The sequence below is a fragment of the Lycorma delicatula genome, chromosome 6 (genome assembly GCF_047948215.1).
Source record: "Lycorma delicatula isolate Av1 chromosome 6, ASM4794821v1, whole genome shotgun sequence".
Classification (NCBI taxonomy): Eukaryota; Metazoa; Arthropoda; class Insecta; order Hemiptera; family Fulgoridae; genus Lycorma; species Lycorma delicatula.
In genome coordinates, this window is record NC_134460.1 from 69,550,570 (window position 1) to 69,577,072 (window position 26,503).

General features: G+C 27.1%; 2 protein-coding genes across 3 annotated transcripts in view; both read right to left on the bottom strand.

The window, feature by feature from the left end:
* LOC142327116 (uncharacterized) overlaps positions 1-26,503 on the bottom strand; it is a 462,885-nt gene that overhangs the window by 97,737 nt on the left and 338,645 nt on the right. The window lies entirely within an intron of this gene.
* Positions 1,622-24,734, bottom strand: LOC142326512 (zinc finger protein 711-like). Its single transcript, XM_075369089.1, has 6 exons — positions 24,337-24,734; positions 22,757-22,770; positions 17,044-17,207; positions 4,986-5,052; positions 3,736-4,008; positions 1,622-1,929 (listed from the first exon to the last, which is right to left on the bottom strand). The coding sequence occupies exons 1-6, from the start codon at positions 24,726-24,728 to the stop codon at positions 1,622-1,624; spliced, it is 1,218 nt and encodes a 405-aa protein (XP_075225204.1). The 5' UTR covers positions 24,729-24,734.

Below are 26,503 nucleotides of genomic sequence, written 5' to 3' on the forward strand. Positions count from 1 at the left end.
TTAAAAGCATGCCTCACATATATATACCACACTAAAGACCATATCCAACCGATTGCTTTTTATCATATAGCATTAACTGGATGATCGATATCTTAAGTTCTGCTCATTAAATTCTTATTATTTTTTTAAAAACTAGCTTTGTTACTCCAAGTCACACTGTTTTTGTCTGAAATAGTATTCTTGAAACTTATCAAGATTTCTTCAGTGAGGATCAAGTTTACTACTTATATTCCAAGCATCTGATCTGCATTACAGTCATCTTATCACCACTTTCTTTTACTACTATCTGACATATAATACAGTGTATTTTACAATAGTACTGGTTATTTCTTTATGTATGCTAGGTCACCTAGATCAAAGCTTTTGATAAACCCATCCACTTCTTGGAACTTTTAGAGCAATTGCCACATGTATCATAAGATTTTGTTCATAAAAATTATTTGAAATGTTATATGAACTTGCTCTATCACAACCTTTTTTCTATACACATAGGAGCCATTGCAGCATAATTACCTCACTCCAGCAAAAGGGATTCAGTTAGATTCATTCCTATTATTGCATAACTTTATATAAATCAAACATTACAAGTATATATAATTACACCATTAAATACTTTCTAAAAATTATGGATTTTTCTTATATATCACATGACTTTAATCCTGATTAAAAACAGAGATAAATTTATTACATATTTTGACCGTTTGAAAAATATAAAGTTGCTTCGTTCCATTGTCTTTTTAATTTAGTTAAAAAAATTTTGGCATGTTGGAAAGATTATTTTGGTTTTAAAGTGGTATTAAGCAACTTTTGATTTAGGTCGAAAAGGTTGATCACTGTGGCGAGTAAAAATATGACACTTAAGATTTTCAAATCGTTTCGATATAAATTGACAATAAGGACACTGAAACTGAGCAGCAACACCACACTCAAATTTAAGATGCTGATTAAGATGTGAACGTCGCTTATAATATCGATTACACTGATGACACTCAAACTGAGCAGCAACACCACACTCAAATTTAAGATGCTGATTAAGATGTGAATGTCGCTTATAAGATCGATTACACTGATGACAAGCAAATTGTCTTTTGTTCCAGATCTGTTGTTGATTAACTTCTGTCTCTGTAAGATTATATACACAAATATTACAATCAACTACTATAAAATGAAAATAATTTTTTTAATTTCAATTAGAGATTGAATCTTTTTTTTATATGAACTAACGTTCACTATTTACTACGGAATGATTACAAGTAAATATTAACCTCCATTATGGAATAAAATAAATATTAGAAAATCTACTGAATGAGAACAAGATAGATAATAACAGTTAATAGCCTATTATCAATATAACTTCCAGATCGTTTTCCAATAAAAAAATGAATCTTCAATGTTGTTTTAATTCAAGCTAATTATTAAATGTTTTATAATAACTGAACAGTGAAGGACGTTCTAGTTAAAATAGAATCAAAATAATAAACATAGTAATAGTAGTAGTAACAAAAGACAATACATAACATTTAAATAATTTATTTACTTCAAATTGAATATCTGTTTATAAAAACTTATTTGAAGTTAAAAGTGTTGTATTTTTCAACTATAAAAATACAGTTTTAATATATTAAAGAGTTATAAGATGTTCAACAAAAATATGTTTTTTAAGACTAATTTTATCACTTGAACGATGACTGCAATGAGGGCATTTGAAAGGTTGAAAAGGTTGATCACTGTGACGAGTAAAAATATGACACTTAAGATTTTCAAATCGTTTTGATATAAATTGGCAATAAGGACACTGAAACTGAGCAGCAACACCGCACTCAAATTTAAGATGCTGATTAAGATGTGAACGTCGTTTATAAGATCGATTACACTGATGACAAGCAAACTGTCTTTCATTCCAGATTTGTTGTCGATTAACCTCTGTGTCTGCAAGATTATATACACAAATATTACAATCAACTATTACAAAATTAAAATAATTTTTTTTAATAATAAACAAAGCTATATGTATACAATCTATACATATTTGTATGTTAATGAAAGTTGAAGTAGCAAAGGTTTTTGTACAGTATGGTTTTAAAAAATAGTGTGCAATAGAAATTTTTATATGATATTCTTGTACCATTGATCAAACAGTTCTACTTTTCCTAGAATATATAAAAAATTGTACTATCCTGAAAAATCCAAAGTTGCTGTTGCATGAGGAAAATTGATTACTGTCCTTATTTCAATGATAAAAGGACTTTCACTAATTAAATTAGCACAAAATAAAAATGATTTACAATTGAAATGGCAAGGACCACTAACTATACATTAATTAAACAAAATTGTAAAATTTTGTTGAAAACTGAACTTTTAATAAATTTTTTAAATTAATAAAAGATTTTGAAACAAAAATGATGCTACATTTATTTTCTGTTGGAAAATTTTCACAAAAATCAAAACAAAAGATTTGTTAATCAAATGTAATGATTCTTTTTAGTTATTCTGTCATTAAAAAAAAAAACAGTGTAATCCATTAAACGCATAAAATTAATTCAATTAATTCAAAAAAACTCTGAATCAGCAATTACATTTTTTTAACATATTAAGTATTTTAATACACAGATGTACATAAGCTATAAAAAGAGGCAATTACAATCAAAAGTAAAAAAAGTAGTATTAGGGATAAGCCCTTATAAATTTGTGAAAAGAAATGCCTACCTGAAAACTAATATCAAGAATAAAATACAAAATCTCTCCAACTTATTAAAAAAGTAATGTAGTTCCTACTTTTGAATCTTTGGAATGGAATGAAATTAAAAAATGGAAAAAATGATCAAGTTGATCAAAATAGACTAAATGATTTTTTTTGTGTTTTTCTTTATCAAAATCGCTTTCATATATACATTACTTAAGGAAAATACATTAATTCTGTTCTAATTTGGAATAAAGAATTACTTTTCATATGATGTGTTTTTTCTTTTTTTAATTAATACATTTATTTAATAAAGCAGTATGTAGAACAAAAGTGTTTGAGAAAAGGAAAAACCAGTAAAATAATTTTATTACTAATTTACCTAAATTCTGTTGCTATGTTGCAACTGAAAAATCTTATTTATCAATTTTTTGAGTAGTTGAAAACTAAACTGCAATTCCTGTTAACCAAACATAAAATATATATTATTATAAGTAACACTAAACACCAAAATAAAACAATTAATTACGTTTTCATTACTTAACTATCACATTAACATTGTTCTGTATTCAAAATTTAAAGAACAGTTCGTTGTTCAGAATAATGTTAGTTTTCAACAAATGCAGGTATCCTCTAAGCACTACTTTGTTAATTGAGTAACATACATTTTTTATCTTATTATAATCTTTTGGTCGTAGTGATTAAAATTGTTAATTTAACTAAAAATAAACATTCAGATGTTTAAAGAATTATATACATTCACACACACACATCATCAAAAAATGCAAAATAAGGTAATATATAACTTAAAAAAAAAAAACTTAAAAATCATCTTGAATAGTTTAATACAATTAATAATTTATATTAATATATGTTTACATTAAGTACAATAAGTAAAATTTACATAAGTTTTCTCAAAAATTTTATCTGAAATAATTAAAAACATTAAATAAAAACAGAATAAATCACAACAAAACCAAATTAAGAAAAATATTTCATGTGTCTAAACATCATATGATGTTTTAACGTACTTTTTCTTTTACAACGATACTCACAACATGTACAACCAAATACTTTATTACCTTCAACATGACGTTCTTGGAAATGTTTTTTAAGGTCGCATTTTTGTTTAAAACGAAAACCACATACTGAACATTGGAACTGTGGTTCAACACCACATTCAAATTTAATATGGCGATATAGAGAAGCACGAGCTTTATAACTTCTGTTACATTTAGAGCAATAAAATGGTTTGTTGTCTCCAGGGAATCCTAAAGTACCTTTCAGAACATTTGGTATTTCTAATATATCAGCTGAATCAAAATAGTCTGAAAAAAAAGTAATAAATATCAAACTTTTGTTCAAATTTATCAGATAATGGAAAAAAAATCATTACATAATTATAAATTTATTATCTATTTTTTAAATCATAATTTAACAGAGAATTGTAAACCTTGAACAATATAGAAATTACTGATTAAATAAACACGCACACACACACACACACACAAATAGAACATTGCACAAGACTTCAAAGAAAGGGTACAACTATAAATAACAATTTTTTATTAAAACATTACTGATATTACAAATAATACATTAAACAAGAAAACATAATGCTGAAATCTACTTACAGAAAATTATAAATAGTAACACATAGTTCATTTCAATCGTTTTAAAACAATTTGTTCATGTACCACAATCCAGCAAAAGAGTTGGAGTACCACAGATTTTATAAGGTTCATCAATATTCTAAAATTTTACACTAAGTAAAGATTAACAGAAACAACAATTTACGTTTTACAAATAAGGAATGTTATTATGAATCATTTTTAACACTTCATTCGTTACAAAAATAGCTAACTACAATTATGTGAAATTGCTGTAACACAATTTTAGGCAGACATTTATGAAATGCCTAAACTTATCATTCCTGCAGTAATAAAAATTATTATAAACCTTCTCAACACAAGTTAATCTTAAACAATAATTGCAATAAGTCTTCTTTTTTTTAAACAAATATTGATTAAATACTCTGAAAGTTCGTTAACTCTTGATGTGCAAAATTTAAACCATCACCAAACAATGCCAAACAAGAAACATTATTTAGCTTACAGCAAGGAAACAATTTTTTTACCAAACTTCCTCCAACACACTTCACAAAAATATATTCAATCTTTATATGCAAGGGATTCAAAATACGTTTGTAGACGATAGACAAATGTCAGGCTAGAAATTATTTACAAGAAAGTTTTCCTTGTAGCTGTTCAATTCTTTTTCATTAGTTTCCATCTCTTACACATACCTGTCCTGTGCCTCACCAATGTCTTGTTTTCACCTGAATTAATTATGTCATCATTGACAATAGCAAACTATTACAAGTAAAGGTATAAGTTTATTTGAATTTTCATATCAAACTCCATCTATTTTATTTTAATTTAATATATTAGAGAAATTATTACAGTCGTTAAAACTGCCTAAGTTTATGTCTTTCTTAAAATAGATGACAATGGTTTCATATTACTTTTTAAAATCATTTAGTTTTTTATTTAATAAAACCATTGGGATCACTTTATCAATTATTTTACAACTGTACATTCAATTCTGCTAAATTTGCACTTACACATACATTGTAATTTGTTTCACCTTAAGTACACTTTGTTAAATAAATACGAAGATAGTATTGGTTATTTATTAGCGGAATTTTAAAAATGCAAGATTTGTATTTAAAAATAATAGAATTAATAATGATGTAACTAAACTTTTCTAGTGTGTGATGAAATATGACCCCTTGTTCCCCTCTGTCTAGCCACATCATGTTATAGTATATTCTGTAATGTAAATGGCAGAAAAATAATAAAACAGTTCATCATTTAAAAATTAATTTAAACAATTCAAATATTCAACAATAAATTTTGTATGAAATTGGACTTAATAAATTACCATAAATTTAAAAACATTTTCTTTAACTAATCTAAATTCCAACTGGGGTTTAGCTAATCTTTATTCTACATCTACAACTTTAAAATTAAACAACATAAAAATTCTGTATACTGTAAAAATAACAATTGCTTTTCACTTTCTTTGGTTAGATTTAATTGTTTTAAGGCATGAACAAATTGCTGAAGTACAAAAAAATATAATGCCAAATCACTAGGCAAACTTTCCAGCAAATTTTTTTCTTTTTATTAAAAAAATAACCATCCAATAATCCTAAATGAAGTTCAATCCACATACACTGAAAAATGTAACTTTTTTACTTAGAGAAGAGTTGTTCTCAACATAAATGCATTCCCTTATAAAAGTCTCCTGAAGAATGTAAATAATTTCTGCGATTCTATCCTTTCTGGACAAGTTACTTCTTCAAAACCCACAAAAAATCAATAAAATACACACAAAAATGCCAACTGGAAGATACTTTTAGAAATTATTTGTCGAAGGATCAGAAGACGTAACAGTAACTTCTTTTGAGGTGAAGGTATCAAAATATAATAGGATCCTTTAATTTCTATGAATCAATACTGCTAAATAATAAAAACAAACATTTACAAAAATAAAAGCTAAAAAATAAACCAAGATACAAGAAGGAGCCAGTGAATAAAGTATAATTGAATATGAAATGTTACATTTTTTTAAAGTTATTTATTTATAAACAAAAGAAGATAACATATCAGAAAAAAGACAAATAACACACATGTTGCGGTATCAATAATGTAATTTCACACATTACAACTAAATTCTGAGTGAATATATAGCTTCTAAAAGTATAAGTAGACCATATTAAATGCAATTTGAAATAAACATTGATTGAGGAGTGCACTGCTTCAATAAATGAGACAATGAAATTTCTAAAATTTAGGTTCTTATATACTCTGGACTACACTTTTTAGTGACATTATGTATATAGTTAGATGAAGGGAAGACTATTAATTTTTGTTAAAATTAGAGCTTAACCTTTTATCAAGATATTCAAAACAACAAAAACATTTTTTAACTTTCACTGTTGTGAACCTTTTCGTATATTAACAATATTCAATCACTAAATAGATAATTCTAGATACATGGTTTCATCTCATCTCAATTATTAACAGATGGTTATTTAAAAATTGTCGAAATAAACAAACAAATTTATAAAAAATAATTTCACTATTGACGACAAGGAGAATGGCTGCTATAATCAACCATAACACATTTATTAGAAAATTATAAATAAAATTTAATGCATTTTTGTGCAAATATACTTATTGAATTAGTCCTTGTACACTTAAGTTAAATAGAAACTTTCAATTCCAAAACAAAATTAAAAATTTTTCCAAAATGCAGTTGCGCAGGAATTATGTGAAGTAAAATTTTTAACCAATACACGCACCTAACCTACAGGAAAAAACCACTAGTCAACGAGATCGCGAATGAAAACAAATAACGACCCGACATTAAATACAACTAAACCTTACGTTTAACTAACAGGTAACACTAGCCAACCGGTAAAATAAATAATTTACAAAAAATCACGGAACACCGTGCTACACGAAAACCACGCGTTACCATTAAGGATTAACTACTACAATCAAACTTTTTTCCCTGTTTAGTCGACGGCAATCACCGTCGCGTAATACTTTAGAGGATGATATGTATGATTGTTAAGCGAAGTGTAGTCTTGTAGTCTCAGTTCGACCATTCCTGAGATGTGTGGTAAATTGAAACCCAACCACCAAAGAACACCGGTATCCACGATCTAGTATTCAAATCCAAATAAAAGTTAACTGTCTTTAGTAGGATTTGAACGTTGGAACTCTCGACTTCGTAATCAGCTGATTTGCGAAAACACATTCACCACTTGATCAACCCGGTGGGAACTACTACCAAACTGGGTACGCTGAACAACACTAGCATCTGAGGGGGACTGTACATACAACGGCAAAGATCTAACTACCAGCCTTTTGTATACATGTAGTGTAGAAAAAAAAAATGTTAAAAGCTAATATTAATGCATTAGAAACATTAGAATATTTAATATAATATACATATACATATATGTGTAATAGAAACATTAGAAATAATTATAGTGCAGACTGTCATTCAAAAAATGCAGATAAAACAACACTAAAGTTAAAAAAAAAGGCCCAATAATATTCTTAAATAAGTAAACGGCGAAAAATAAACAAACGGCAAAACGCTTGTTAACACCATTAAAATAAAAACCAATTAATAATTTTCGTAGGAAATGAAAAAGAAGAAAGATTTCATATTCAAAAGTACTTTTAATAACCAACAGCTACTCTCTCCAATCCAGTACGCCAAAGCCCTCCTTCAGCCAAAATAAAGTTGTGCGGATTTAATTCAGTATTGTTTTTATACTTGATTAATCCGCTGAGACAGTTGTGACGAATAATAGCAGAATATAATCCGCAAAATTTATTTATATGTTTATCATAATAAAATTAAATAGAAAAACTGAAGTAAAGTAACAAGAATTAGTTCAGTATTTATAAGATTTTATACTAAGTTAACAAGGAAAATTGCTACACCAGTAAAAATTAAAATTAGCTGTATTCTTCAACAATTTTCATAATAATGTTATAATTCAAATAAATAACTAAATATAAAAAATTAACATACATTTTTCGTAATCTAATTAAAACTGGTTATTTTAATATTACAGCATGTTTTCTAGCTAGGTGTCCTCTTACATCATGCTTCCTTTTTGTAACAAACTGACAGTACGGGCAATTAACATCTTTATATTCATCATCGTGTTTTTCTTTATAATGAATTCTAAAAGAACTTTGGGTGAAAAACGTTTTTAACGAAATCTGCTTTCAAATTTTTTGGTGTTTCACAATTAAAAGTCATATGATTTTCAACAACACAAGTATCAAACTGTATTTTGCAGTTTGGATCTTTAAATTTATTATCAAAATCAGAAACCTCTGATGCAAAATTATCGATTAACATTACAACAACTGGGGTATCACAAACACCAATGATCATATTAAAACATGTAACAAAATTTATAATTAGAAAAATAATATATATTTCTAATTACAGGAAGGATTAATTTTTATAATTCAAAAAGCATAAAAAAAACAAATAATGATGTTTGTACGATGGTAAAATAAAGCAACATAAATAACAAAAGTAACATAAACATGACAAAAATAGTAGATTAGTCGATTCAAAAGCAGCAACAAAATAATATTTATATTCTGTATTTTTGGTCATTCACATTTCTATTGGTATAATAAAGGATGCTATATATTGTGTATATGTTACTATTTAGCAAAGATATTGTAGCCGCTGTGTACTGAAAGTAATATTAAACATCATTTATTATTATTGAAAAAATAAATAAGGATGACAACTAAATTGAAAGTGTTTCCATCATTCACAGAAACTTGTATTAAGAATAAAATCTAAATTTACAGTATGTAGACAATACGGCTGACATTATGATCAGATGCTAACTGTTTTATTTATTTATTTATTTTTTTAATATCTTCATTAAATATCATTATTACTGAAAAATAATAAAAACAAAAAACATTTTAATTTTTAAAATGTTACAAATAAAAAGAACAGACTGACTAATCGCTCAACAAATAAAAATCTGTTTTATTACTCCATGAGATGTTTAATTTATTTTATTAATACAAGAACCATTAAACATAACAAAATGTAAGCATTATTTTATTGAACGCCATATTCAACCACGGCAAAAAGGTATAAAAATCTACAAATCATTTTATAAATGTAGACTTGCAACATAATGTTAGAAGAATGAATGTAATATGCGAAACACTATACAATTTTATTCAAGTTTGGTCATGATTAATACAGTTTCACATTATATGACAATGTTTAAAAAATATTTTATAAATAGCTGTAACATTATATTTGACACTATGCTGTAAGGAACATCAAAAAAATTATCAAATGTATGATAGCAATTTAATTCTCTTAAGATTGTTACATATATACATGTAATGGTATTAATGTAATAGGCGATCTACTGTTGTAGTTAGTTAGTTCTTAGATGGTGCTACTGAAATACTATATTGAAATAAGAAAATAAATATATAAAATTATAATCTAACCAAACTTAACCTACCTTGGTAAATCAAAGTTACCAAGAGAATCAAGCATAGGTTAAGTTTGGTTAGATTACATTTATAATTTTATTTATTTATTTTCTTATTTCAATATAGCGTTTCAGTGGTACCACCTAAGAACTAACTGCAGCGATAGATTACATACTACATTAATACCCATGTACTAATGTGTATATATATATTATGTCTATGCCCTAGGTAACATATATACATATGCCACCAAGCTAGGATTGCCTAAACATTATCAGCAGTTTAGTACCAAATCCAAATCAAAAATTAGTATTAAAACGTGTATCTAATTTTAGTGTCTTTCATTGAAATACCTAATCCTGGTTAAACAACCTATGACGCGCTTATTCCTTGATTAGCCCAACTTAACGGATACCTAGTAAGGAATCAGACAATTTTCCACTCTACTGTAAAGATTAAAGTTTTGAACACGCTTTTAATTAGCAATGCATTCAAAATTTTTATCAGTTTCAGTCATCAAAACCATCATTATATGCTGGTATTGTCTTTATGCATTCACCTAATTATCGTCTTATACCTCCTGCATCATTTCTCTTTTGTTAATTATTGATTTTTTAATGATGCTTGAAATGCTCACCAATTTTCCTTTCTTTCTCCCAAATAACAGTGTATATGTTTTGTAATCAATAAATTAATACACTTCCCTGTTTATGGTTGCTTTATATTTATAATAATTTGAATACGACATTTATTCACATAATGCAAAGATTTTTTAGCATATATAGTTTTATGTATCAAACAACTTTTTCATATACATCTTTATATCCAAAAATCATTAAAAATTGTTAAATGCTTATACTGAATAAAAATAAATTTGAAAGAAAGTAAATATGGTAAGAGTTCAATTAAATTTTTTGTATATTTATTAGAATGCCTTTAAAGAAGTTATACAACGAACACTAAAAATTCTTCTGAACAGCGTTCAAATAATTTGAAAGTTCCAGCAGTGTTAGAAAGATAGTATTAGAAAATATTTACAAGTAAAATATACATTGATACACATATTTTTTAATATTAACTTCATTTTATATTCAAAGCATATATTTACAAAAAGGAAGTATATTACATCCAAAGAATTAAGTTACAATAAAAAACAAACATTTGCATAGGGTAACACAAGATTCAAAGATAAGTACATAATATTATATGAAATATAGAGCTCACACACACACACACACACACATATATATATATATATTTATTTATTTAAAGGAAAGAAAAAACCAATTAATTTTTCATGAGAATTGCACCTACGTGAAGGAATAACAAAGGTTCTAAATAAAAAGGCTATCCAACACACACAGACTAATATTTATTAATCTAATATTAAGATTTATGCAGGCAACTCTACACCACTAATGCAATATAATTTGTGCTATGTAGTTGTTTTTTATCAGTCTGAGGAAAGTTTCCGCTTATAAATAAGTTAAATAATTTTCCTTAGCATTTTTGATGTACTAAAAAATAGAAAATTGCAAAGATAATAGAAAAAATCATACTGAAAGACCTTCTCTAGTAACAGAAGGATGGAGAAACAACACTGACAGGAAACTTTTTTTTAGGATAGACTATGATTACTAATGAAAAACAGATACATTTCTTTAGATCTCAAGGTCTCTCCTACGCAAAAATTGTCCATGAACATCTTGAATACAGAAGAAATTGTAAATTCATTGGCCTTCTCAAGCAGGAGGGCCATGAATTTATTAATGACACTGTTACAAGTGATGAATATTTGACAAGCATTTAGCATAACAAATAAATGCCAATCAATAGAATCATACTTCCGGAACGTCTCCAAAATGAAGTTAAAAAGACTCTAAACACATGGAAACCATCAGTGAATGTTTTCTGGAATTGAAATTGCTTCTCACGTGTTAATTTCATGCCAGTTAAAACAACAGTAAATGAATTACAACAACAATAAATCTAAACATTTTAATCTGATAAACCTAAAACAAATACCTGCAAAACTTACTCTTGTAGAACAGCGTAAATTATGTTCCACAACGATGCTCAACCTACAATTGGTTGCAACAAATTAAGTGTTTCTTCAAGTGTTTTATTAGAAAGTGTTCAAACAACTATCAAACAAATCCAGTCTGACACACACTAATATTCAGTTGTTTTCTAAATAAAAAAAATTTTTTAGGGTAAGGATAAGGATAACAAACTGGTTACTAAGTGGCTAACCAAAATAGTAACAAAGTCTAACTTGGCGATTCAATAGAAAAAATAATGATATAAGTATTTAAATTTAAACAGTGTCTATAAAGAAAAGCGAGGTAAATTTTGTTGTAAATACCAGATAAATATTTTTTAATTATTTTATTTGATGACTCATGTAATATGTTAGGCTTTAGTTTGAGATTGCTGAACAGTGAGCAAAACTTTAAAGGATAAAACTTAAAATAAGATTACCAATTTACTAAACTAATGAATAAGATACAAAGTAAAATGATGTGCATCTGAGATTTTTAGGTCTTACCGATTTTAAAAAACTAGATATGCATTATATATAGAGTACAGAAGGGTATACTCTCTTGTCAACAAGACAAGGCTTGTTAAGCGTGGTTAGACCAGCCAGTCAGAAATCTAACAAAAAGTTTAAAATCAGGATAATATTTACAAAATAAAAATTACACATTCAGCAAATACAAGTTTATTTCTGGTACTACAGTATAATGTATACATAGTGTTAAAATAGTACAGCAAAATATAACAATTGGTATGTTTTATTATTAACACCTTGACTGCCATAGTGGTAAAGTATACCGCTGCACAGGGTTAAAATTCAAATGATGAATTTTAACTTTTGTTTCTTGGATTATGAATGAAATTATAATCCAAGTCTATCTTTTGTTTTAATAAAGCTGAATCTTTACCTCAAATAACAAAAAAAAAAAGATTTAACACCCCAATGTACTGCTGCAGCTTCCTTGAAATTTTTTTGCATAAGTACACTCCTGGAAACCATAGTGGTATCATGAATATATCGTCATTCTTAACTGTGCTCCAGTAATAAATGTTTTATACATTTTTGATTTCCAAGTAATTAGTAATGATATCAAATTTTCTAAGAACTGATAGATATAAAACTTCATTCTTTTCGCTTATCTAAATTAATTTTTCATCAGTCTTTTGTGCTAGTAACAGATTTATTATTTATTCAATTTGTTTTTGTTTGTATCACATATATTAAAGCTGCTTAACATAATAGCGACTTTGATTTGAAAAGTTACTGTTAAAAATATTAAAATGTTATTTTATAGATAATTAACTGGTATAATTACAATACTATTTCAAAAAAATAAAAAATAAAAATATAATTATATTTTAGTTACATTCATATTTGTATAGTACAAATATTTAATTATTTTATTACAGTATTTATATAACAATAAAATATTATAGTAATCCAAGTTGTATTTAATTTTGTTTTCTGTACTTTAATAATTGGCCAGCAGCTGTTTTAAAAAAAAAATTGTATAAACACATTTTATTTATGTTCAAATAAAAATTATGATTCATGAGATATCTTGATAGAATGACCATCAGTATTTCTTTTCATATTTTTGATTACGACAGAGTTTTTAGAAATAATTTTTCAGTACGTACTCCACAAGTGCATAGCATTTAAAAAAGCTACTGATACTAAACTTCTAAATATACAGAAAATAATACATAGGAAGCAATACGTCAACATATTTGTCAGCAGATTTGTAGTATGTCCATTAGCTAAAGAGAAAAGAGGAGAGTTTAAAGACATTGGTAGGGGCAATATGAGAAACAAATAAAAGTACAATTTCAAAAAATTAGGTAAAAATTTGGTAATGCATTGCTAAATGTGTCCACAGCAGCTTCACTTTTGTCAATATGTTTTTCAGATGCTAATAACTATTTAGTTTTATAGCTTATTACCATTAATAAATTAACAATTGTATATAAGGATAAAAAATGTTGAAAGTTTTAACAATATATAATCTCTTTTATCATTATAAGCGAAATAAAATAAATTATTTATGCTATGTTAGTATAATTTTATTTTCAAGTCTTTATATATATTGAAATTCAACTGCAATAATATCAGTACTTTATTTCAATTGTAATAATAAGGACGAAATTTTCCATCCCCCCCCCCCCAATATTAAATATAGTTAGTTTATGTTTTTACAATTAGTTTATGTTCTTTAAAAAATGTAATTATTAGTAAAACAGGTTAAGGAAACAAAACAACAAATAAATCCATTTAAAAAGCTACAAAAAAATAAAAAAAATTGAAAACCGTATCTAACAAACATTCGGTAGATACAGTGTTCTACAGAGATACACTTGAATAGAATATTTTCTACATTTAGGGATAGTGTAGCAACCAGGGATGGTTTTATAAAGCAAAACGCGAGAGGTACACTGTAACAACAGTCAATATACCAAGTCAACGAGTTAAATTAATACTATTTAACAAACATGATTTATCTCTAAGTAATATAATATCCTAATGGTTATGTAAACATGGTAACATCAGAAATATAAGATCAACCACTTTTAATTAATAACTGTATTGAGTTAACTATTTTTATATTTTGCATTTAGTTTTTTTTATGAATATGTGTACATTTTTATGGCATACTAACACAAACAAAAATTCTAAATGATTTGAATATCAATATGTATGCAATATGGCTAATAAGATTAATATCATAAAATACTAAAAAAATATTCAAGATGTAAATGGTAGTCAGGATTCTTATAATGGTTATGTTTTTCTAAGTTTCAGCAATAGAAATATTCATTTACTGACGCAGCTGTTCATCATTAAGCGATTTGATTATTTAATATAACTTTATTTAATAAATATTTAATTTACTTAAAAATTTAATCAAGTGTAATAGTATGTAATGCACAAGAATGTTCTTTCTTTTAACAAAATATTTTATTTTAAGAAATCTGTGTTCTATCTAAACTTCCAAATGTCCGTTAGTTTGAGGTTCAAAGTACAAAAAACACTGAGAAAATACTTTTCCCATTTAACTGCCAATAATGATTTGTAGTGAAATGACTACAAACTGGTTTGCAGTTCAGACAGCTGGATAAAACCAACAATAGAACTATTAGGTAAAAAAAAAAAAAAGAAGAAAAAGTGTATTCTGTTTTTCTTCTAAACTAGTAAGTAACACAGACTACTCTGTCTGTAAACAAAAAGAGGTGCAATCAGTTATTTGGTAATTATTGGCAACAATGGTGGACACTAAAATAAATTCATAATAAACTTAAAGCTCTTTGTGGCCTTAATATGACTGCTGTAGCATGTACAAGAATAGTCTCTGGAATTTAGTATAATAGAATTAGTGAAACTAGATAAAAAAAAAATTGGGTATGTTATATAACAAAAGACGTAGGAAAAAAATTCAATCATTCATACAGCATAATCAGGAGTATTTATCATGATTACTTTGCCATGCAGCTATTGAGTCACGGCAATGTATGGCGACAACAAAAAAACATACAGGTGCACCAAACACTCTTTCCAGTTTCATGAACATGATGATAACATATAATAATTATTGCAGAGAATGAAATATAAATATTCCATTACTATTTTGAGAAAATCCATGTTGTAAAAAATTCATTGTCAAAAAATGTAATATTTTGGAATGTGCATGATATGCTTCTATTGGATTTCAGCCTTAATAAAGCAAATAAGAATTAAAAATACTGACTAAGCAAATAAGAATTAAAAATACTGACTAAAAATACTCTTAAGAAAATTGTTGAAAGAAAGAAGGCCTCAGTTACCAAAAATTGAGGGCTGTTATCTCATTACAAAGCCTAGTTATACACAATTCATGAAGCAGCGAATTTTTAAAAAACTATTGTCAGGAAATTGTTAAACACCTGGCCTACATTCTTGAGGTAGCATTTTCAGATTTCAAGCTATGAAAATTCAATCTAATTAAAGCAATGTAAAATCACCTTCATTGCAAGCAAATTCAATAATGTTGTAAAATTTTACGAGGTGCAAAAGTGTATCAGTAAGACTTTGTGAACAACCTTCGATTAAGAAGGTTATGAACTGTGAATTTCCTGGTCAAATTTATCAAAGGAAGATCGACTATGAAGAAAATTTATATAAGGATGTATCTTAATCTAAACATTTAAAGATTTCATTGAAAATAAATTTAGACAATATGGAAGTACAGACCCTGATTATCCGATTTTCCTTCATAGCAAAATTAAAGTGCTCTAAGTTAAAGATAATATTGTTCTCTCTCTGCCTCAAAGTAATTTTTATAAATAATAAGGAAATCAGATAAAAATATAATTTTAAATTCATATACATATACTACGAATAATGATTTCATAATGTAATGTCAATATTATAGTTTGAGATATATAAAAGTTAAGTAATATTTCCAATGCCAGTAAAAGTGGTGCTCTCCCAATGATTCAGTGCAAAAAAGATAGCAAACAGATTAAAAATACAATACTATAAGTAGATTATTACATTTACACTAGTTCTTTGTTTTACACTTTTACACTTTGTTAGTACATTGTTCCTTGGTTTTAATTAATAAAGCAAAAATTTAAATGAGTGTGTCAGTGCGTGGACACATGACAGAAGCGAAGCTTCTTACGCAATAAATACAATGATAAAATTTTTTATTAATAAGAAATATTAATAAGGAAATACACATACTACAAAAAAATAATTATTTACATAAAACCTAGAAAAATTTCAACATAATATTGCATTATTATAAGTTGGAGCACATGTTTTCTATACTATATGGTCAGCTGTATTGCATCACATGCGGTAAGCATTGTGGTAGAATCAGCTAGCACATGATGTTTTTTGTGATGCTTGTTTTTTTCTCAGTTGACTCCCCATCCTGAAGCCTGCATTAAGAAGCTTCGCTTCAAAAATTATCACATAAATAAAAATAATTACACAAAATCACTGACAGTTCTAAAGATTGTAAGTAATGATAGCACACTTTAAAGTATGAGGTACGTTATTCATAATAATAAAATTAGGATTAATGAACTTATTTTTTACATTATGACGGTAACTTTATGCTTAGCAACTAAATGATATTTCAAATTTGATTTTCTTTTTGTAACATATGAACAATACTGACATTTAATTTTACCAAAACCTTTTACATGCTTTTCATTAAAATGTTGAGTTAAATTTCCTTTATGCTTAAAATAACAAAAACAAACTGAACACTGAAACTGAGGAGCTACACCACATTCAAAACGAATATGACGTGTCAATGAGCGTTTAAATTTATAACTTTTATTACACTTATCACACTTAAAATCATCTGCTGTGGAAGGAGAAAAAATTGATGGTTCCAAACATAATTCATCCCAAAATCCAATTTCTGTAACAAAGATTTAAATATTTATTTAATAGTTAAGAAAATTATTGATAACAATTAAAATATATCAAAAGACTATGAATAGACAAAAATAATCATATTGGAGAAACAAACTCAATTTTTTAATGTAAGTCATATTAATCTGATATATCAAAATTACGTACCTTGTAAAAATGTTTAAAATCATCCTAAGTTACACATTCTAAAACATAAAATAAGTTCTTAGTTTATCTGTTACTGTAGTAGTTGCGTTTTTGGAAAACCAAATTTAACATTAACTGCATTTAAATAAAGCACCAACAGAAAAATGTACATTATGTATCAATTTTTAAGATAACCAACAAATTTATCTGGCTACTTAAAGGTACAAAAATATGCTGTATCACTAGAAAGTGTTAGATTTACTAATTGCTTTATACTATCTGATCCTGTCTTTCTTATGATAATGATGAATGAAAAAACCTCAGGTACGCAATAGACAACAATGAGAGTTTCTTTCTCTAAGAGTAATGGTGTTCAGCATAAAGCTCCTTAGGTGAATAGAATGAAAGTAAAATTTGTAGGGCTGAATATTACCTCCACTTTGGTAGGCTTGCACAGTGAAGAAGGTAATGGAACACTCTTCACTCCTCTTCACTTCCTGGTAAGCCTTGCATGTGATTCTTCTTATTTTTGAAAATGGTATATTATTTTGGGGATTGACTTGTGACTCATAATAACTTGTAACCTACAACCATTATGGTTACACCAATATGCTTGTATGTTTGGTTACACTACACATACAAATGTAAAAACTTATAATTGTTTACTTTCTATGCATATTTTTCATTATTTTTTTGTTTTTTGCTATACTTAAATCTTATGCTGTAAATCTACTCTAATCAATAATTATATGTATAATGGGGATATACACATTTTTTCAGGTGCCTGAGCTACACTGTACCACAGTAACCTTAGCTAACTTATCATCATACCCTTAGTGAAGGATATGTATTATGCACAACACAGTGTATGAGGTACAAGAATTATAAATTAATTTTTTTTTCATTGAGGACCTAAATTCTTTCCATGAATTGCCTCAGTCAGCAAGATAATTAATATTCTCTATGAACACCAATTAATTAACAATGACGGGTAAAAGTAAATTAATTAATAATATTAAAATATGTACTGTGGCATTTTGCTGGGATACAGAATTATCATATGAATCATGCTAAAGTTTTCTAAGTTTACAATAAAAAGAAAATATGTGAAAAGTAATTTTAAAAAATCACACGAAGACTGACTTTTTGTTACTTTATTTTGTTTTTTTTTGTCCCACTAAAACACATATCAAATCATGACCCCCCCATAATACTACATAATGCTACCTGAATACACTGAACAATATTGTAACAATTGATATCACAGATAAAGAAAGATCAACATTTCAACTTGCATCATCATAATGAACCACACTTCTAACTTGTCCCACTTAAATTTTTTTGACCTTAAATTGAGCGCAACAAGAACAACATAACCAATCTTATTCAAATTTTCACATGCACAACTTGACTCACTACCACATCATAACTAAATTTCAATGAAATTGATATAGTAGTTCTGGAGATCTTCGAGCCACAGAATTTTCTGTATAGGCCTATATGTATAGAAGGAAACCACAATTAAGGTGAAAGGTATTCTTGTACTCCTCATATCTAACAACGTAAAGAAAATTCATTTTCACTCCCCAACTCCCACCATGTGACTAAAAATAATACTGTACTTTTCTTTGAAATGTCAGTAAAAATGTGTATCTAATTATTTTTTTAAAAAATTAAAGAAAACTGTATGGAGTTCACTATTTATTTATTGTACATATCATTCATGTCTTATCGATATACAATAGGTGAGAACAAAGATTAATTAATAGCATTTTTTTTATTAACAAAAAATTTGATGTGGACACAACATGACTTCCTTGTATGCCTACTAAATTATTATGTATACACATTTTTAAAAGTACATAAAATATTATTTCACTAATAACTTCTGATTTGTTTTCATTTTTTTTTTTTTAATTGTTATTATTGAATATTATTTATTGTAAAAAATTGTCTGCAATCAGAGATTAATAATTGTTAATAAATCAATACATTTAAATTAAAAAAAAAAAAAGGAAATGAAGTAAGATTCGAACCGATGTGCCTTCTCCTTGTAAGACCCCAATATTTCATTAATTAACACATTTTATTTGGCTATAACTCTGGAACCAATGAAAATAAGAACCACTTATATAATATATCATTGAGAAGCTCTCTGTGGCTTACTACTACAGTTAAGAAAAAGTCCAAAATCCAAATTTTTTTTGGACACTTGGACAACTTTTTTTTGGATTCCAGTCAATTGCAATCAAAAGTGAAGGTGCACTGATGTCACAACAGTCCTAAATCCAAAATTTCAACGTCCTATAGCTAATTGTTTTTAAGTTATATGAGATATGAGGGAAGATCAGAAAGTAAGTTACACCCCCTCTATGAAACAAACACATATTTATAAGTCAATTTTTTTTGGTTTTATTGAACAAAAACTATATATTTTGAACTAATTTTCTAAAGAACCACCAAGTTTTTCTAAAAACTTTTCATAACTTGTGACTAGTTTTTCAATTCCATTCTCATAAAAATTTTGTCCAACTTCCTTCAACCATTTAAGGACTGCTTCCTTAACTTCACCAACATTAGCGAAACGCTCCCCTCCCAGGTCTCGCTTTAGAGGACCAAACAGGTGGTAGTCGCAGGGTGCTAGGTCAGGGCTCTAAGATGGATGAGACCACACTTACCACTTGAATTTTTGCAGTAACTCCTGTCACATGAGGTTGAATGAGGAGTATCATGGTCATAAAGAAAGATGACCCCATCGCTCAATCTTCTGGTCTTCGAACTTTAATGGCTACATGCAATTTTTTTAAAGCCTCACAGTAAGATTCAGCTCCTCAGGCTTTTCAGCTCCTTTTATGCTCCTCGGGGCATAAATTCACCGAAACAACTCCATCAGAACCGAAAAAACTGTCAGCATAAACTTTCGAACATGTGGGGATATTTTCATTTTTTTGGCTGTGGCGAATTTTTATGTCTCCATTCATGTGATGCTCATTTAGTCTCAGGAGTGTAATGAAGCACCCAGCTCTCATCTCCTGTGAAGATTAGTTTCAAAAACTGTAGACCAGTCCTGGAATAATGTTGAAGAAAAGAAAGAGCAGAAGGAAAACATTGATGTTTGTGGTTGTCGGTACAGATGTGGCACCCCTCATGAATAATCGCAAACACACTACCATAACAGATGTTAAGTTCACTTGCAATTTCACTAATTTTAATGAGCCGGTTACTCAAGATGATTTCATTCACACATTCCGCACTACAGTCATGTTTGCAGCTGAAGGCTGCCCAGCTCACAGTTCATCATTCACATTTGTTCTTCCATTTCTGAACATTTGGGATCATTTTGTGATCATCAGACATCACATTGCATTCTCACTGTACACCTCAACAATTTGGCGATGAATTTCACAACAATTGTAATTTTTTGTCCACAAAAATCGAACTACTGAATTCAGGGATGGTCAAAATGGATATTTTTGTTGAAATCTGAAAACCTAAATTTTTCGCAATTACAATACAAGTAGTTGCGGTACAAAGTAACAAGTGCAGTACAAGTAAGTAAAAAGGGATTAAAATTTCCTATATCCATACCAATAAATGTTTGTACAATTTCTTACAGCTTACTTACTGATAAAATTCATGTTTAAAGAACTGAGATAAATCAGCCTAAGTGCTAAATAATACATTCACTTTACAAATTCACGTTTCTATCATTAAAAACTGAAAAAGTATGTCTGAATCCTATGATTAAAGTAACAAAGAAATAACTTTCTCAGAATTGCAGTTTCTATAAAATAAATAGTAAATTTTTCCATTAGCATCCTACTGCAATAGGAAATCAACGTGATCAGTGATATACCTCAACATGAATGAATTAAAAATTGTAAATGCCTCACTGGTGAACAAACAGAACTGGTTTTTCCAAAGGACTTTAGGGGCTAATTTACATCAAAGCAACTTGCAGCTTCCAGACAATATTATTGCTAATGGTGCTTGTTTTTAAGGTTAGAAATCTTAATGTAAAGAATCTAATACTAATGAATTTTTTTTTGTAAATATGTCAAATGAATAACATTATTATAGAACTCTACTGACAAAAGTGTAGATAATTGTATTCAAAGGGTGTTTGGAAGAATAAGGTCCTTTAAATCTATACAGTTTTTAAGTAATTTTCAAATGTTATATGCTTCATCATGCTGTTTAATAAATTAATAATTAAGCTAATAATAAATATCTGAAGAAAGGTTTGCAACTGAATATTTAAAAAATGTTTATTAATTATATTAATCACTTAAATGTACAATATTTTATTATATGTTTCAATTTAACTTTCTCTGTGCACTGTTGTCGCATGACAAGATGGCCAGAATTTTGTCAGCAATATTTATAACCTACTTCCAAATGAGATAAAAGGCTAAAATTTTGCACACATGTTTGTTGTTGATAACAAAAAAATCCATGAAAAACAATTATTTTCCTAGGAAATTTGTTGTTTGCAAATAATGGAAATTCAAACAATCGCATGTACATATATTAAAGAGTTTGACACAGAGTACCAGTCAGCAGTGGTTTCTTCTAATAAGAAAATTAATAGCCTATAATACAAAGATGGGTTATATATGAACAACTGTCAACTAGTGTTAGTGAATCACTGCTCTTAGATTTATATATAAATGTGTTTGTCGGTTATTCATTTTATGTCATTATATTTCAGAAAAAATTAATCTACAATTGTGTAGACTTACATAATCATTTATAGAGTCATATGTTTAAAAAATATATTAACACATTTCCCTGAGATTGTGTCCGAGAAGTTTCATAATAATGTATGAATAATAAAAGTGTGGGGCATCCTTCATAAAAATTACATTATATTTTTAAATCATTTCATTGACAATTTGCTATGCAATACAATGTAGGCCCCCCATTCTTTCTTCCTAATATGCTTTTTATTCCTAATATAAAATGTAAAGGAATTTTGTTAATAACTTCATTCAGTATGCATTATTATAATTAAATAAAGCTGGGAGATGTAAGAGATAAATGTTCATATTAAAACAGATTCACTATGTGAATACAAAACAGATTTATAAATTACCATTATCAATATAAAATGTTATTTGAAGTTAATCAGATAATTTATTATAAACATTTATTCTTGATTTAATGTGAAATTATTTCTGTTTTTTTTTTAGTGCATCTTCAAATGTATTTGTATTGGAAAATTCAATAATTTCCAAATAGTGAAATTTTGATACTTTTTTGTAATTTTTTCATTAGTAAAATAAAAGTTTATTTTTAAATTTATTTTTTATTTTGATTAAGTAAAGTTAATAAGAGTTCATAAATTTTGAAAATACAAACATATTACTTTCACAAATAAGAATACTTAATACTATGTATTCAGCACACTCTTAACAAGAAAACTTAAAAAAAGTAAAAAAGAAGGAATTAATAAAATTGAAAAATTCAAATTAAAACATGATTAATTTACTCTTATGTTATTATAATACCCATGACACTATACCCATTTTATTCAGTACTTATTTTATTTATTTATCTGAATACAATTGAATTGAAATAAAATCATAAAATTATTTTTATATTTATTAAAGAACAATAACTGCTCATCTTCCTTATTCAATGCTTTTATTTATTCATAAAATTTATATAATCTGTCTTTCCAGATGACATCTTGATCACTTTTTCACCCACATTCCTGATATCAATTAATTAATTGATAATTGCAATCACGTAAAATATGAACTTTAAAAACATATATTATATTAAGCTATACTTAGGTAAAAATAAAGAAATACATACACCTTAAAATTACTTCAAAAAATGATTTTAGCAAAAATGCACTAAAATATAAAAAGTAATTATTTTTCAATTATCTAAACAGTGTTGGTTTCATAAAACTAAAAATAAAATGTCAGAGGGCTCATCATTACAAATGGCCTTAATTAATTCAACAGACATAAACTCAAATACAGTACACTTAATAATTAAATTTAAAAAAATTATCAGACCTCTTCTCACTCTTAACTATTAGAACTTAGCATTTTTGTTTTGGTCTTCTCATGTGACAAAAATTATTTTGATGACTGGAATATTATTATTTTATCTTGTTATACAATTTTAGTAAAACACTCTAAAATCAATTTTTTTTTTACATATGGTTTTGTTCAATTAGTTTGTAACTAGTAATACTTTCTGATTTCTGTGGTTTCCCTTTGTCCATTCAGGAAAATACTGAAGCAGTTCCTTTTTGTTACTCATTTTATAGAAACGATTCCTAAAAATACTGTCATAATCAGAATAATTTCCTTTTTAATTACTGCATCAACACCATGTTATGGAATTTCTTCTTTAAAAATTTAAGTAGGAAAACTGTTTATTCATCAAGAATTTCTTCTTTAAAAATTTAAGTAGGAAAAACTGTTTATTCATCAATAAGTTTTTTTCTAATATCCACTCAAAAAATTAACAATTGAAACTCACAATATACATAAAACTGAAAAAAACCTGCCTTAAAATAACAAATATTATAAAAAAATACAATCACAACAGAGTAGAGCCAGTTTCTGAATTAGCAGTAAGTAAAATCTTGCATTATTACTAAAAATAATGCATACTTTTAATTATTATTATTATTATTATGTATTTACACAATTAATATGATGTAACAATAACAGGTTTTTTCTTTTAAATATATGATTATCAAGCGAGCAATATAAAGATGTCTTTCTGGAAGTCAATATGAGTAGGGTCTGTAAACATAAAATTCTCTAATAATATCTACAACAGCTATATGACAACAGATTCAACATATAACTTTTCTTTAAACACAAATAGAGAAGTAACAATCAACTGTTACATAAGCATATATAATCAATACATAGAACTTAAAATTTTATTCACCAAGAGAAAAAGTTCTTAAATTTTTTCAACAATAACAATACGGTAACGAATAAGTAAAAAATAACTACAACACATTTCTGTTCTTTTTAACAATATCAATATGTTTACATATAATATGCGATTTTAGATTACATTTTTGTCTTGATTTATGATCACAATAAGGACAACTAAAACGTGGTTCTTCCCATGTTTCATGTTTAGCAGTAATGTGAGATTTTAAATATTCCTTACGTTTAGAATGATAATCACAATAGGGGCATTTAAATTTTCTATCAACAACACATTCAAAAGTCATATGTCTCTTTAAACAGTACTTCTTCATATAAGTCTTCAAACAATTTGGACACTGAAATCTTCTGTTATAATTTTGTCCAACTGAATACTTTACATCTTGTATATTATTTTCCATTAGTGAATTAGATGAATGTTCCGAGAAAGCAGAAAAATCATCTGAAAACATTTTATGATAATTATAGTTAATAGAATAAACCAGTCTACAATGTATGGTAAAAATACCATTGATGACCAAATGCGATAAATATAGTCAATACAGAATTGTAAGAAAAAACAAAAAAAGAATATGAAGTACTAAAAAAAGATGTTACGCATAAATTATTTTAACTATACAGAATGGGTCAAGATGCATGCATCAATTGTTCAGCATAGCTAAAATAATTCATCGACACAACTGTATTGAAAACAAGAAAGAAACAAAGAAAATTATGTTGAAAAGCAAATGTTAATATAATTAAACTAAAAAGTGAATTGTATGTAATATTATTACATTATCTATAAACGACATGTATCTATACATTATGTATGATTTAAAAAAGAAAATAAATAACAAATTACAAACTATACATACAAATTAAATTTATTTGTAAAATAATTAATCGATCTCTTTGTTCAGTAAAATTAAACCAGTATCATTGCAAAAGACCAGAAAAATTAGCCCTGGCCAAAATTTTCTTGGGTATTGGCCATAAAATAAGTTTCTCAATCACCAAGGTTTTAGAAAATGTTAACAATTATTTTTTTTCACTTCCCACTGTTGAGATGCATGCCTACAAAGGAACCTTTGAAGGTCCCTTAAAACATGAAAACGTTGTAAACAAACATGCGATGTGCTACAGACCAAGGCTAATTGCTACTGAAATAGAAATTAGCAATGAGTATATTCAACCATTCTAGCTCATATTTAGCCCACTGCAGTGAGCATGACAGTATTTTCAAAACCACCCTACCTTGTTGCCAGACCCTGTATAATGCACTTAACTGAAAAACAAGCTACTGAGTTCTGCAAGAAATAATTATTTCTTATAAAACAATTTTAGAACAACATAGAGAAATGCAAGGTAATAAGAAATAGAATTGTAATTGTCAGTGAATGGCTGATCAAAAATCTAAGAAAAAGCAACAAAAACTTGAAATCCTACAGTACTAAAAAGGAATTAACATCAAAAGTGGTTGAAAAAACAGCATAAGATTTTATAGAAACAAGTTTGTGAGAAGTAAAATTAATAAAAAGACAGTAATACAATAGAAGAGGAAACTACTGTCGCTTATTAAAAGTGACAATATGAGAAGAAAAAATTCAGTGGTGATGAAACTTGATTATCTGTAAATTATATTTGAGAAAATCTTTGGCCGAATATAGTGATAAATGTATCAGACAGACTAAACTGTTTACTAATGTGCTTAAATGTATGTTACTTTTAACTTCATTACAATTTGTTTGGATACTGTGATTAAATTTTAATACGTGATCTTCACTAACAAACTGATTATACTGTAGTAATACTTATCTTTTAAAACAACCATTTATTTGAGAGTTCCTCTTCAAATGAAAAATCAGCCAGAGCAGAAAATTTGTCATATCCATATCTCATTTAAAAAGATTTTAATGAGTGTGTATATATATAGGAACTGAGTGACATTTCTTTTATTGAAGGTAAAATAACAGAGTACCTTGTGTGGATTAGTTAATGAATAGCAATTCATTACAGATCTACACTTATGAAAGCCGATCACATTCAAGATTTGTTAATATTTGAATTATTGGTGCACTTATGGTACTGTTTGGATTAAAAAAAAGCATATATCATGGTCAATAACATATATGTTTTTATTTGACAAGGGAAAATCAAATGCATAACTGTAACCGAGATAACAGCGTTTAATGAAGCAATACAGTACTGAAATAAAATAAAACAAAATTTAAAGACAACAATATAA